This window comes from Polypterus senegalus, chromosome 10 (assembly GCF_016835505.1).
Source record: "Polypterus senegalus isolate Bchr_013 chromosome 10, ASM1683550v1, whole genome shotgun sequence".
Lineage (NCBI taxonomy): Eukaryota > Metazoa > Chordata > Cladistia > Polypteriformes > Polypteridae > Polypterus > Polypterus senegalus.
The window spans coordinates 154,386,951-154,401,714 of NC_053163.1; the positions used below are offsets into that span (position 1 = coordinate 154,386,951).

General features: G+C 40.8%; 1 protein-coding gene across 1 annotated transcript in view; it reads right to left on the bottom strand.

The window, feature by feature from the left end:
* Positions 1 to 14,764, bottom strand: part of ptprsa (protein tyrosine phosphatase receptor type Sa) — a 536,941-nt gene that overhangs the window by 13,620 nt on the left and 508,557 nt on the right. Inside the window, 2 exon segments of the mRNA XM_039767107.1 lie at positions 5,086 to 5,211; positions 13,810 to 13,936. Of these exon segments, the coding sequence (XP_039623041.1) occupies positions 5,086 to 5,211; positions 13,810 to 13,936 (253 nt within the window).

Here is a 14,764-nt window from a genome sequence, read left to right on the forward strand (position 1 = left end):
TGCTTGCCAACCCCGCTGCCTGCACTACACGCCAGCAACTTTGTGTGCTGCTTGCAAACAACACACCTTTTAATTCTCGTGGATACACCTCTTCATTGGGATGTAACGCTACTTTTCCCTGATGCCAACACGAATTAGATGACCTACAAGTCTCCGACTTAAAGTTTAAAGCCAAACAATATCTACATACTTCTGTTATATCACCCATGTCCATATATTCAATCTCTTTTCGCTTTTACCTTTTCGTCAATATCGCATTGAATTTTGATTCCGTGTTTGGAATTACATCATGACAACACAACGTATTACTGCCCGTGAGTGAATATCGTTTCTTTCTCTCTACACGAACTGTGTCTGAGAGTAGCATTCACACAAATGAGAGATGATTGAACCGTGTGCGTGGTTGTAAATGTTTTAGAAGTGGGCAGGACTTCTCCAAATTTCTTGTGGGGCTTGAAATTTTCTCTCGCGAGAGTTCACTTTCACCAAACAACAAATCTTTTAGTTCTCGTGGATACGCCTCTTCATTGGTAAGAAGCACTACTTTTCCCTGATGGGAACACAAATTAGACGATCTACAAGTCTCCGACTTAAAGTTTAAATCTGAACAATATATTTGATCTCTTTTCGCTGTTCCGTTATTTCACCAAGTAATAATTTCCGTTTGTTTGCGCTAATGTGATCTTTACTATCATTTTTTGGATACTTCTGAATTTTTGTACTTCCGTTATCTCTAACCTGCTCTGCATGTGTATGGCGCCAACGTTTTTAAATTTTGTACGACGTTCTACTTTGTCATCTATTCTTTGTCTTTCATTTTCGGCCCTGGGTCTGGTTAAATCTCTTGGCACAAAGTCTCATCTCACGGGAAGTGAAAGTGTCTCTCTGAGAAAGAGCACGTCTCGTCGCATAAAAAGTCTCATCTCCTAAGACTTCTTTATTATAATAGAGAGATATCTCTCATATCTATCGGTCTTTTATACAGTCATTCACTTCTATCTGTACATCACACAGTATATCTGTATCATATGTAGCACCTCTCATGTCTGCCTGTCTGTCTGTCTATCTATCTATCTATCTATGTAATCCTGCTGACTACGCTATCTATCTATCTATCTATCTATCTATCTATCTATCTATCTATCTATCTATCTATCTATCTATCTATCTATCTATCTATCTATCTATCTATCTATCTATCTATCTAACATATAGTGCCTCTCTTATCTATCTATCTATCATATAGTGCCTCTCTTATCTATCTATCTATCTAGTCATTTTGTGTTGCTATATGACAATGCTTCCATGACAGTGGTCTCCACAAGGAGGTTACAATTAAATGTGAAATTGGCGACAAGTGCACTGGAGTAACTGACATATACCAGAACACTCCTGAGCAATTTATGTCTGTGTGTTTGATACCCTGAAATAAGACCACTGAGGAGAACTTTCCGATGTGTTCACGTTCAGCAGGCGGTTAGAGACTGCCTCAGTATTTGGCTCTGTGTTGCTGTCTCAGGGCTCCCTTCTTTGGCATTCTTCCCTTCTCCTTCTTTTCATTATTTCAATTCTTCAGTTTTCTTAATCCTGTTACTTTGTGCTGTCATATAAGCCAGTATGCTATCCAGGTGCTCTCAAACTACAAGTGAACAGATCAATAGTACAGAAAGCATGAAATTAATCTTATTCTGAGACAGGGCCAAAGTGAATAATCTTAAAACAAATCGATAAAACAAACTGGCTCAGAGTGTGCAGACACACAAAGCTTATGAATAAATTCATCTGAGACTCTGATGACAGGGCAAGGGGAATATTTTAAAATGTGACCCAAACCAAAGGGCACTTTGGGGCCTGGGAGGGTGCTGGGCGGTGTGGGGGCAACAAACACAGTGAAGTATAAAATAACGAAATGCGTAGAAAATGTCCCTCACACTCTTGTGGCTGAATATTCATTAAAATGAGATAATACATCGGTACTCTTCTAGGTTTACTTTTGACCACTTGTTTGATGGTGAAGTGGTAGACAAACAGAGTCAAACCGCTGTGATTTAAACTCATAAGTTAAGTGGATCTTAAATTAATTTGAATCAAGGCTGGAAATTAGGGAGCCACCACGGGTCGCCCCAACCAGGAATACAGTTATCTCAGTCGCTTGGCTGCATTTCCCAAGGTGCTTTGGCTGCTTCATGATCTTTTGAATAGTTGGTATAGCATGTTGAGAGGCGTTTTGTTTTGCTGTTTTAGGTATTGCATTTGAGGTTTTAAGAATGAGATTAGTGTTTTCAGAAATTTGTTGAAGAAACTGAAAACAAGTACCGGAGAATTTTAAGTGCAAGAAATGGTTGGTAACGATCCCATCACTGTTTCACATACAGAAACCTTATTATGACCAAAATGTATGCAATCCCCTTAACTCTTTTAGGGCTGATTTTTTTTCTTTTACTCCTAGGACTGAATATTTTTCCAAAAAACCCAGTTTTCTGAAAAGCACACAAAGCACTACTGTGGTGGGCTGGCGCCCTGCCCAGGGTTTGTTTCCTGCCTTGCACCCTGTGCTGACTGGGATTGGCTCCAGCAGACCCCTGTGACCCTGAAGTTAGGAAATAGCGGGCTGGATAATGGATGGATGGATGGATACAAAGCACTGGTTTCTCACATAAACCAGCAGAAAATGTCTGTTGCTGTGTGCAGAGCTGTGTCACCACGTGTTAGCCATCTCTGCCTGCGATGGAAGTGGCAGCGGCAGCAGCGGATCAGCTGGGGACTAATCAGCTGATGCTGGCACCTCACTTTCTTTTGAGATCTCGATCTCCAGGTCACTTGCGCCAAATTCGATGTCTGACAAGTCAGAGTTAAATTCAAAATAACGAAATGTACGCAAAACATCGTGCACCGAGTATTTTTCTTTGCACATTCGCTTTGCTCTATCGCTGGATGTCGATGCCGATCTAGATGTTGTTTACTCTGTGCTACTCATAACCATGCAGGGATTCGACGTCAAGTCAATGAGTTGAACATTCCTCCTAGCAAAGACGGTCTACCTATAAAGTAACAATGTGTTTTCTCGATGTTTACAGCTCATTACCACCATCAATCCCGTTGTGGACAGAAGTCAACATCCGCCCTAAAAGAGTTGAATGAAAGTCTGCAATGCAAACATTAATCGCGTCAGAATTGTTTCATTTTTTTAATTTCAAACTGTGGAGCAGAGGGGTCAAGCAAGGAAATGGTGTCTTTGTCCCAAACATTATGAAGGGCACTGTATATGCTGATTGGTTAATTCACTGATTCATTAAATGATAGAAAGAAACAAATATAAACTACACTGAAACTTATAATTAATATCACAATTAGGGAATCCCGGGTTCCCGTGAATGACACAGTGCACGGGCATCTCACATGTGAACGGTTTTAGAACAACCGACACTTATTTTTAATAAACCTACTGCAATATGCTGACACCAATAAAAGACTAACCTTAACTACAAGCAGTTCATGCTGTCATAAAAGTACATGTATCTAGTTAGTGGCGTAATAAGAGCGTAGAAAGCACAATGTGTCCAGCGTGCGGTCGCCCAGGTGAGAGCGCACCTTCGTGCAGATTACGCCAGCCGCTGAGAAAGCACACTCTGCATCCACTGAAGTAGGCGGCACAGTCATCAGATACTGATCCACTTGTTTTAAACAACGCCCGCGCTTGCCGTTGCTCTGAAGCCCCGCCATTTCAGCTGTTACTGATGCATGCAGTTTCTTGTCATCATTCTGTGATGGCAAGTTTCTTGGCACAGATAATGCAGATGCAACAGACTGACGCATTGCGATTTCAAGTTGCTGTTCAAAGCTGTTGTCTGACAGACGTCAATGAGGTCTGCCCCGTCCTGGCATTCATGAGCTGCAGAGTGCAGACTCCTCCAAGTCCACTGTGCTCAGTCTTAGTGGGAGCCGGGAGACTGACGACTGCTGCTGGTCTGTTGTTGACTGAATTAATCGGCAACACACTACACCGTGGGCTGAAAAACCCCGCCACTTAATTATTTTCAACTATATCTTCGTTATTTCTTGATCAGTTTTTACACTTTTACACGCTATATATGCGTGCTTGGCCGTTTCCAGTTTCCCGGGAATTACAGCAGATTCATTCCCAGGATTCCCTAATCACAATGTGAACTACTGCTTGTGATCTAGTTGCTATTAAAGGAACTATAAATAACTGACTGATTACATTCTTATGATAATCCTATAAATGACAGACTGTAGGATTCTTATGGAATATGAGTGTGGGACTGTGTTGTATTACATGGTGAGTGATTGGTTGATTCATTAATTCATTCAATGGTAGAAAGAAAGAAAGAAAGAAAGAAAGAAAGAAAGAAAGAAAGAAAGAAAGAAAGAAAGACTGAGTGATTACTCCCAGCTAAACAAGTAGGAAAAGTAGAAAAGTCATTGAGCAATAAGAAAGAAACATAACAGCCAAGAGATGAGCGGAATATTGTGTCCATTTAAGAAAAGTTGGAGAAGCAACGATTAGTACATTGGAAGAGGGAATGAAAAAGTGACCGAAGGGTAAAGAGGAGTTAAGAAAAGAAGGATAAACGGAAAAACGCAGTGATGAGAGAAGGAAATGAGCGCGATAAGCAAAAAAGACTGGGGGCGGTGAAGTGGAGAAAGGTGAAAAAATGGAGAAAGAGAAATGAGAGGATAAACAGATAAAAACTAGAGAAACAAAATGGAGGAACAAAAGGGGAGAGAAAGAAACAAAACGTTACAATAAAGTGACGAAGAACTCAGGAAATTGATCACAGAATTAAACAGAGAAAGACAACAGAGAGACAACAAGAACAGAACAATGGCAGAAGAAGAAGGGAAAAATAAAGGAACGGAAGACACCATAAAAGGGACTATACATGAGAAAGAGGGAGACACAGAAACAAACCTGCCTGAGTGAAAACATCAAAAAAGCAAACAAAAGAAGAAGACCACATTAAAAAAAGCCAAGTGGAGTGACGAAGAAATGAAAACCACATTAGGTGGCGAGGACAAGTGTAATGATAGTGGTGCACAGCCCACCGGTTTCGAAGGACTCACCCTGGCATCTGTCACTTTAAACTCCCTCAGGATGTACTGAGGCATGTTGTACTCCGCCATAGGATCGACGACAAAGTACTGGTAGCGGGCCGAGCGCTCTGCTGGCCAGTACTGATGGCACTTCTCCTGCAGAGAGAAAGTAAATGTTAGCTCCACATGTTGACTTCCACCCGACACACTCACAGCTCTGATTGGCTTTACGTTACTCACTTGATGCCCGTTTCTGTCAGATATTTTTGCTGCATTGAAGTCCCTAGAGGACAGTCGTGATAAAACTCTGTACCCTGTAGCAGATATCAGTATGCTCAGCTCAGTTCATTTGATAGGAGGCGCTACTGGGTCTCCATAGCCGTCAGAAGGCACAATACCTCCTCCCATCCTGGCCATTTGGACCACAGCCATTTACAGTATAGCAGAAACCTCAGCACAGGAACTCAACTCCTTTAAATTCATTATACTTGAAACAGATGCTAGGAATGTTGGGGCAACTTGTGGGTCTCGCTCTTAGGTAATTGTTGGCACTTTGTGTCTTCAGCAATACTCAGACCCCTTCACTTTTTAAACATCAGGTACCACTCAATACCCCAGAATGACAAAGTGATAACAGGATTTTAGTAGTAGGGTGTTGTACTGTGTTAGCCATAATGGATGCAATGCCAAAGCAAGCAAAACGACAACTGAACAGATTACAATATGCAAGCTTTCGAGGCAACTCAGGCCTCCTCTTCAGGCAACCTGATTATGTGTGAAAGTTAACAAACAAATGGTGAGCACCAAGATAGAAACCACTGCTGCTGCTGTTGTTGTCTGTTGTCCTGCATGTGAGTGCCTTATGTGGACCCCAACTATCTTTGCCTCTCCTATTAATACGGTTTTCTTTACCAAGGTGCTGGAAAGCAGCATGTTGCGTGGATGGATAGAAAACTAACAATTTCTCAAAGGCAGTACTAAACTAAAAATGCTGCTGCTACTATGACTGTATGTGCAATGTGGCTGCCATTATTATATATCGCCTTACATATCCATCAGTGATAATAGATAGATATGAAAGACTCTGTTAAACTGAAGAAAAGCACTCTATTTTTGATAGATGCTAACAATTTAATATTTAGATATGAAAGGCACAATACAATTCATGGGTAAGAAAAGTACAATTTGATGGAAGGGTTTGTATATGTAAATATTGTACCATTCACACATATCATATACTGTAGCATCTTTCATATCTATTATGTAGTGTCTTTCATATATATGTATTATATTTTGCTATTAAAATCTATCTTTCTATCATATATTCCCTTTCACATCTCTCACTCTCTCAATTATAAATAACTGTGTCAATCAATCCATTTTGCAGCACCTTTTAGATCTCTCCAATATCTATCCATAGTATCCTTTCACTATCTATCCAACTATAAGTATCTATCTATCTATCTATCTATCTATCTATCTATCTATCTATCTATCTATCTATCTATCTATCTCATAGTGCCTTTTCTGTCCATCTGTGTGCCTTATGGGGACTGCAACTATCTTTGCTTTATTATTTACTAGCTAACATAGCTGAAATACACAGCGTTGCCCGGGAGCAAAATAAAATGTTGGTTTTTTTTTTTTTAATTGTTTGAGAAAAATATATTCAAAAAAACCCCACAACTTTAAAAATAACAATAAATTAACAAACAATGAAGACTGGCTAATGTGCTTGTCTTGCCGTCTTGTATGTTATCATCCAGTTGACGCTCGGAACCAGCCAACTCTATTTAATTTCAATAGCACCAGGGGTGCAGTGCTGCTCAAACATAAAGAATGCTGGCAGTCACCTCAATTTCGCCCTCTGGTGGTCGTTCTGAGTGTCAACTGGATGATAACAGGCATACATGACCGCAAGATCACCCCCCACCCTACCCAGAAGTGAGGTGGGTTAGGGTTGATTTCACCCTCCAGTATTTTAAGTCGACCAATGACAAACATGTGTGCCAAGTGTCATGAGAATCACTCCAGCCGTTTGGAAGTGATGCTGGAACATACAAACATACACACATTGACTTTTATATATACATAGATATATAGATAGATTATATTTATATTACATTTTCTTTTTAACAAAGAAGAGGATATATACAGCAATATCTGGAGAAAAAATCATCTGTTTGGTCGTGGACAACAATGAGGTATGATTTGCACGAGGGCAGAGCACTCGTTGGTGGTCATCTCTTGTACGCACAGAAGCTTGCCCTGTAACTCATGTTTTATTTTGCCATGACTGGGAATATCATCGATACAACTGGGAGGCTCAGACACAGACTGTGAATATTCATGACTGGCTGAGATTATTTAAATAAAGACCATCACAGACAATCATCAGAGTTGTGCAGTGTTATCGGGGCTTAACAGTGGACAAAGGATGTCTTTAGGTAGCATAGGAGCTACCTAGGGTCCTAGAGATAAACTGTTAGATAGATAAGATAAGTCGCAATATGATAGATAGATAGATAGATAGATAGATAGATAGATAGATAGATAGATAGATAGATAGATAGATAGATACAGTGGTGTGAAAAACTATTTGCCCCCTTCCTGATTTCTTATTCTTTTGCATGTTTGTCACACAAAATGTTTCTGATCATCAAACACATTTAACCATTAGTCAAATATAACACAAGTGAACACAAAATGCAGTTTTTAAATGATGGTTTTTATTATTTAGGAGAAAAAATCCCAACCTACATGGCCCTGTGTGAAAAAATAATTGCCCCCTGAACCTAATAACTGGTTGGGCCACCCTTAGCAGCAATAACTGCAATCAAGCGTTTGCGATAACTTGCAATGAGTCTTTTACAACGCTCTGGAGGAATTTTGGCCCACTCATCTTTGCAGAATTGTTGTAATTCAGCTTTATTTGAGGGTTTTCTACCATGAACCGCCTTTTTAAGGTCATGCCATAGCATCTCAATTGGATTCAGGTCAGGACTTTGACTAGGCCACTCCAAAGTCTTCATTTTGTTTTTCTTCAGCCATTCAGAGGTGGATTTGCTGGTGTGTTTTGGGTCATTGTCCTGTTGCAGCACCAAAGATCGCTTCAGCTTGAGTTGACGAACAGATGGCCGGACATTCTCCTTCAGGATTTTTTGGTAGACAGTAGAATTCATGGTTCCATCTATCACAGCAAGCCTTCCAGGTCCTGAAGCAGCAAAACAACCCCAGACCATCACATTACCACCACCATATTTTACTGTTGGTATGATGTTCTTTTTCTGAAATGCTGTGTTCATTTTACGCCAAATGTAACGGACATTTGCCTTCCAAAAGTTCAACTTTTGTCTCATCAGTCCACAAGGTATTTTCCCAAAAGTCTTGGCAATCATTGAGATGTTTCTTAGCAAAATTGAGACGAGTCCTAATGTTCTTTTTGCTTAACAGTGGTTTGCGTCTTGGAAATCTGCCATGCAGGCCGCTTTTGCCCAGTCTCTTTCTTATGGTGGAGTCATCAACACTGACCTTAATTGAGGCAAGTGAGGCCTGCAGTTCTTTAGACGTTGTCCTGGGGTCTTTTGTGACCTCTCGGATGAGTCGTCTCTGCGCTCTTGTGTTATATTTGACTAATGGTTAAATGTGTTTGATGATCAGAAACATTTTGTGTGACAAACATGCAAAAGAATAAGAAATCAGGAAGGGGGGAAATAGTTTTTCACACCACTGTAGATATATAGATAGATAGATAGATAGATAGATAGATAGATAGATAGATAGATAGATAGATAGATAGATAGATAGATAGATAGATAGATAGCAGTAGAGTGCTGTACAGGGTGGTCCAAATCTAATTATGCAGATCCAGATCGTCTGAATGACTTTGATTTTCGTGCGGACGATTCCAGTTCGGCGCGAAGACGATTCTTCATGTCGTCAGTTCGCACACTTCTCGATGGTCTGGGATTTTTCGGGTGATTTTCTGTGTAATAAACTTAATAAGTTATAGCGTAATGAAAATTAGATCTGGACCACCCTATACCGTATTAGCCAAAGATTGATGCAGGAGAAAGTCGGGTGAAATGACACCTTTTATTGGCTAAGTAAATAGATTACAAATACAAGCGTTCAAGGCAGCTAAGGCCCCCTCATCAGGCAAGGTACTCCTAGATAGACAGATAGACTTGAAAGGCACTATATACTAGACAGACATATTGAAATTCCAAATAAACCTGTAAGCATACATCTCTTTACGTTTGCACTCCAGTAATTTTCCCATCATCCTAACTGCTTTGGTACATAACCCCAACCTCAATGCCCTGCATGCCAGCCCTCTTGGATTTCGGTCCAGACTTCACTTCTTGGTGTCTTGATTCTATTGGATTTCAGCCACTTCCTAATCCAAACCTGCCACATTTCATTGTCCCCTCTGATCGGCATATTTCATTTCTAATGCGTTGTTACTCATATCAGCTTCAGTGTCGCCTGAGCTGCCATTATCGTTTATTAAGTTGTACATTAGACAGGAAACGATAGCAGACTGAATTGAAAGAGCTCATTCGGTTTCAGTCGTCAGTCCCCAGTGTCCCCAACTCACACATTCTGTCTCGCTCTCTTCCTCTCTTTCCACTTCTCGGCTAACTGTCACTCCTGGGGCACTAAAATAAACCATTAATTCTCCTCTTCTGGTTGCCATGGAAACCGTGTGTGCATTAATAACTGTGCCTAACCCTTAACCCGTTTCCATTTCTCGGCCTTCGACAAAGAAATCATTCTGCGTTTTTTTTTTTTTTTCCCCCCTTAAGTGAAATGAAAGTGAGTTTTGAATCATCGCACATGAAGATGAACCTCCTGTAGTCGTTTTTTATTCAAAAAAAAAATAGGGAAGCCGTAGGATGACAGAAAACAATTTCTGAGCACATGTCAAGAAGCTGGATGAGCTCAGTTAATCTCAGCCAAGTAAACCCAAAAGGGTTCTTACCGTGTAGTCGTCTTTAACGCTCTTCTGATTTAAACTACGGCACATCTCTTTGATGTATATACTGTACCGGCACACCAAAAAAAAAATTAAAAATCACACCCAGCGTTATGGCTCTGTAGCAAGCAGGTCACGGATAGCAGTCTGCGTGTGAGCCGTCAGTCCCGTTTTCCGCCGTAGACTGGACATATTGAAGTTGATGTTAAATCTATGAGGTTTGCCAGATAAGTACGTGTTATGAGGTTTTATAAATGAGCGGCTGCAGCGGTGAGCACTCACACCTCACAGCTCCAGAGACGTTAGTTCAGTTTCCAGCCTGTGTCATCTTTACGGGGTCTCTCAACATACTCAGCCCCCTCAGCCGTGAACGCAAGGATGGACGAGACGCCGGGCGAGAAATGTTTACTCACCACTGCGGTCGACTTTATTTGTATTCTTTCTGGGAAGCAGTTTTTCAATTTACCCCTATCATTGCACGTCTGTAACGCTTCAGGTAACCGCCATTGGATTTGCTTAATATGACAGACCTTTACACGCTAAGTCGATTTGCAGAGACATTATGTTTTTTGGTGTTGCTTATTTGTGGGTTGTTAAGTGAGACAAATTGTTGTTAATTGTGCCGTGTCTGTAGTCGGGGTGGGAGAGGAGCACGGAAAGGTGACTATAATTGAATGTACATTTCATCGGAGAGGTCGCCTCTTGGATCAATACGCTACAGACGACATGTTGCATCTGATTAGTGTGAAGGATTCTGTCTTAATTGTTAACATACTGGGTGCTGAGTACATTAGTTGAGGTTGGCTATATAGTGTTAAAAGGCCCAAGGAATAGAAAAGGTCACCTTACACAATTTTTTCCAGAAGTTTTCAGACACAGATTTCATTTACATAATCTTATGTGTCCTCCCATGACCACCAGTCATGTAGTCTGATATGTCACAGCGACTCAGTCCAGTCAGTATGTGACTCGCCCTGAACAAAATCAAACAGCTTTACGTTAGCGGCAGTGCCGGGGGTAACGTGCCTTACGTAGACAGATTACCTTTGAATGTAATGGGTAACGTAACGCAACTGAAGCAAAAACACCTTCATTCATTCATTCATTTTCCACCACTTATCCCAAGCCGGGTCGCTGGGGCAGCAGTATTAGGAGTGACGCCTCATATGTCCCTTTCCCCAATAACATTTATCAACTCATACTGTGGGATCCCAAAGTGTTCCCAGGCCATCTGGGAGATATAATCCTCCCATCGAGCCCTGGGTCTTCCACGCGGTCTCCTCATAGCTGGTTGTGCCTGTAAAACGTCCGCAAATGGCTCACTTGTCACACTATTGCTAAGGGAGAACCCAGTCACCCTGAGGAGAAGGCTCATTTTGGCCACTTGTACCCACAATCTCATTCTTTCAGTGGTTACCTAAAGCTCATGACCATAGGTGAGGGTAGATGTACAGATCGGCTGGTAAATTGAGAGCTTTGCCTTCTGACTCAGCTCCTTCTTCACTACTACAGTATAGTCATACAGTAAAAATACCTGTGTTATTTAAAAAAAACAAACAAACAAAAAAAAAACAGATTTGCATTAATGCTTTGCTTTTTTTATGTCTCCAGGATTCTGTAATGCTGCATCTGTTTGAAGTGACACGGCATAACTCATCACACAGAGGAGCTACAGAAGAAGTGACAGAACAGACTCTTCTTCCTTAGGAGACTGTGTTCCTTTAATGTGGGAAGTGACATCCTGCACATGTACTACTGTATAACTCTGTGATGGCCAGCGTGGTGTGCTGGGCCGGTGACATCACTTCAAGAGAGACCCACTGCATCAACAAGCGATTAAAAGGGCAGGCTCGGGTATGGGACACACACTGGACCCCTCTGGACTGCCATTATGAACAAAGCTGCCATCCTCACTCTGACACTCCAACAATGATGACTTTCAGCCAACATGGCACTCAACAGAAGTGTGTCAAGAAATGCAACTGGGGGTCCTTTAAGCCAACAGCAATACGGCTGTATAGCAACTCACTAGAATGAAATATATATTTAGCTTTTTATTTTGTAAAGAACTTCTGTAAAAATGCCAAACTTCCCTCTGAGGACAAATCTATCTATCTATCTATCTATCTATCTATCTATCTATCTATCTATCTATCATATAGTGCCTTTCATATCTATCTATCTATCTATCTATCTATTATATAGTGCCTTTCATATCTATCTATCTATCTATCTATTATATAGTGCTTATCTATCTATCTATCTATCTATCTATCTATCTATTATATAGTTCCTTTCTTATCTGTCTATCTATCTATCTATCTATCTATCTATCTATCTATCTATCTATCTATCTATCTCATAGTGTCTTTTCTATCCATCTGTGTGCCTTATGGGGACTGCAACTATCTTTGTTTTATTATTTACTAGCTAACATAGTTGAAATACACGGCGTTGCCCGGGAGGAAAATAAAGTGTTTTTTTAATTGTTTGAGAAAAATATAATTAAAAAAACCCCACAACTTTAAAAATAAAAATAAATTAACAAACAATTAAGACTGACTAATGTGCTTGTCTTGCGTTCTTGTATGTATGTTATCATCCAGTTGATGCTCGGAACCGGCCAACTCTATTTAATTTCAATAGCAACAGGGGCACGGTGGTGCTCAAACATAAAGAAAGCTGGCAGTCACCTGCAGTTTGTCCTCTGGTGGTCATTTTGAGTGTCACCTGGATGATCTATCATACAGTGCCTTTCAAATCTGACAACTATTCTATCTATCTATCTATCTATCTATCTATCTATCTATCTATCTATCTATCTATCTATCTATCTATCTATCTATCTATCTATCTATCTATCTATCTATCTATCTATCTATCTAATTCTGCCAACTAATCTATCTATCTATCTATCTAGAAATGTGTTCTCTGAGGTTATGAATACGCGTAGCTTTCTGTCAGTCTGATGGGCAAATCTGGACGTGGAGGGTGCCAGGAGGATGTTACCTTTCAAACTGCATGGTGCCTAATGTAAAGTTTGGGAGAGGAGGGACAATGGGAGGGTTTGGGCTCAGCCGCTTGATTTCAGTGAAGATTACTGCTAAAGTTATATCAGACAAAGATGTTTTACACAACCGTGCTCCACCAACTTTGTTGTAACAGTGTGCAAAGGCCCTTTTCTGTTCCAGCACGTCTCTGACCCCGTTCACAACACCAGGTCCATAAAGACATGGAGGAACTTGAGTGGCCTGCACAGAGCCCTATTGAACACCTTTGGCATGCCAACTGTGAGGCAGGTCTTCTCATCCAATATCAGTACTTGACCTCACAAATGGATACAAAACCAACTACACACACTCTAAAATCTTGAAAAGAGAAGTGGATGCTGTTGTATGGCGACAACTCCCATTTAATGCCCTTCGTTTTGAAATGGGATGTCCAACAAGTTCATAGACAGTAGGTATGATAGTCAGGTGTCCACAGACTTTCACTCTCAATCCCTGTCGAGATGCCAGTCCAGTATTCACAAAGTACATTACAGAATTTCATTACAATAATTAATCTGGTAAAACATTAAAACAATCGTAATATTACTGTACAGTAATCCAGGCATCACGCCTTATTGTTGGCTCGTTGGCAGTTGCATCTTCTATGGTCGGATAAGCCTATAAGAATGTCACTGTACTCGGTACTCTTCACTACTACTTCTATTATTTTGTATGATAAAAGTGTTTATACAGCTGGCACCGCAGCCCCGAACAGAGGACACTTACCCTTCCCATTTCCCGAAGCTTGGTCAGCATGACAACGATGGTGGAGTTGTTTTCCCATAACATTCTCCAGAAGTCCTCTGTCGTCTCTGCTAATGGTCCTTGTGTGGCGATGTAAGCTTTCTGTTGCCTGTGGGCAAACATGAGATCACTTGTCAGGAGCCCGTATGAAGAAAAACACGCACTGTTAAATAATGCCTGAGCAAGTTGAGAGCTGCTGCATCAAAATGCTAGGAGAAATTAAAAATTGATTTAAAGATCTTGAGCTAAGTATCTCCACGTGGTCCATTTTGTCTACCTTGTTTATGACACTGAATGTCAGGTCTAACTTTGAAAGTCATTTTTTCTAGCTAAAGGCAACCAGGAGGTACCTCTGAAGGCATTGCTGATGGTTTGAAAAAACAAAAAAAAAAAATCTTAAGAAATGAAAAGGGGAAGTAAAATGGGGGCGTTGGTAGCAATTTAAAGAAGAAAATGTGATAAAACATTCTAACTGTGAGTGTAACATGAAAGATAACACTGTCTGACGGTGGCCAACAGCTGGGTCTTCCTTAAGTCAGTGGCTCTCAAAGTGTTTTGGACCGAAGTGAAAGATATGGAGAACCACCTTTGGCCAAGAACTACTCATTACAGTAAATTCTACATTATCGCTTTTGTCTGCAGGGTCCCTATGGAACGACCCAAGGTGTTAAGAAGGACAGCTGGCACACAGGCTCAAATAGTGAGCTGGTAAGCCTGAACAGGGCTATTTATTGGACAGCACCTCCATAATTTAAGTGAAAGTTCTACTCTTGCGGTTATGTCTTCAGAAGTTGACAACAAACATCCATCACGAGCAGAACTTTACCAAACTCCCACTGCTCCCCGGTCAGTCTCTTTCTACACTGCAGTCTACCTCTTGAGCTACCATGGTGGCGCCTTTGGCGGTATCTTCTCTCAGGTTTGTTGGCATGTGCTT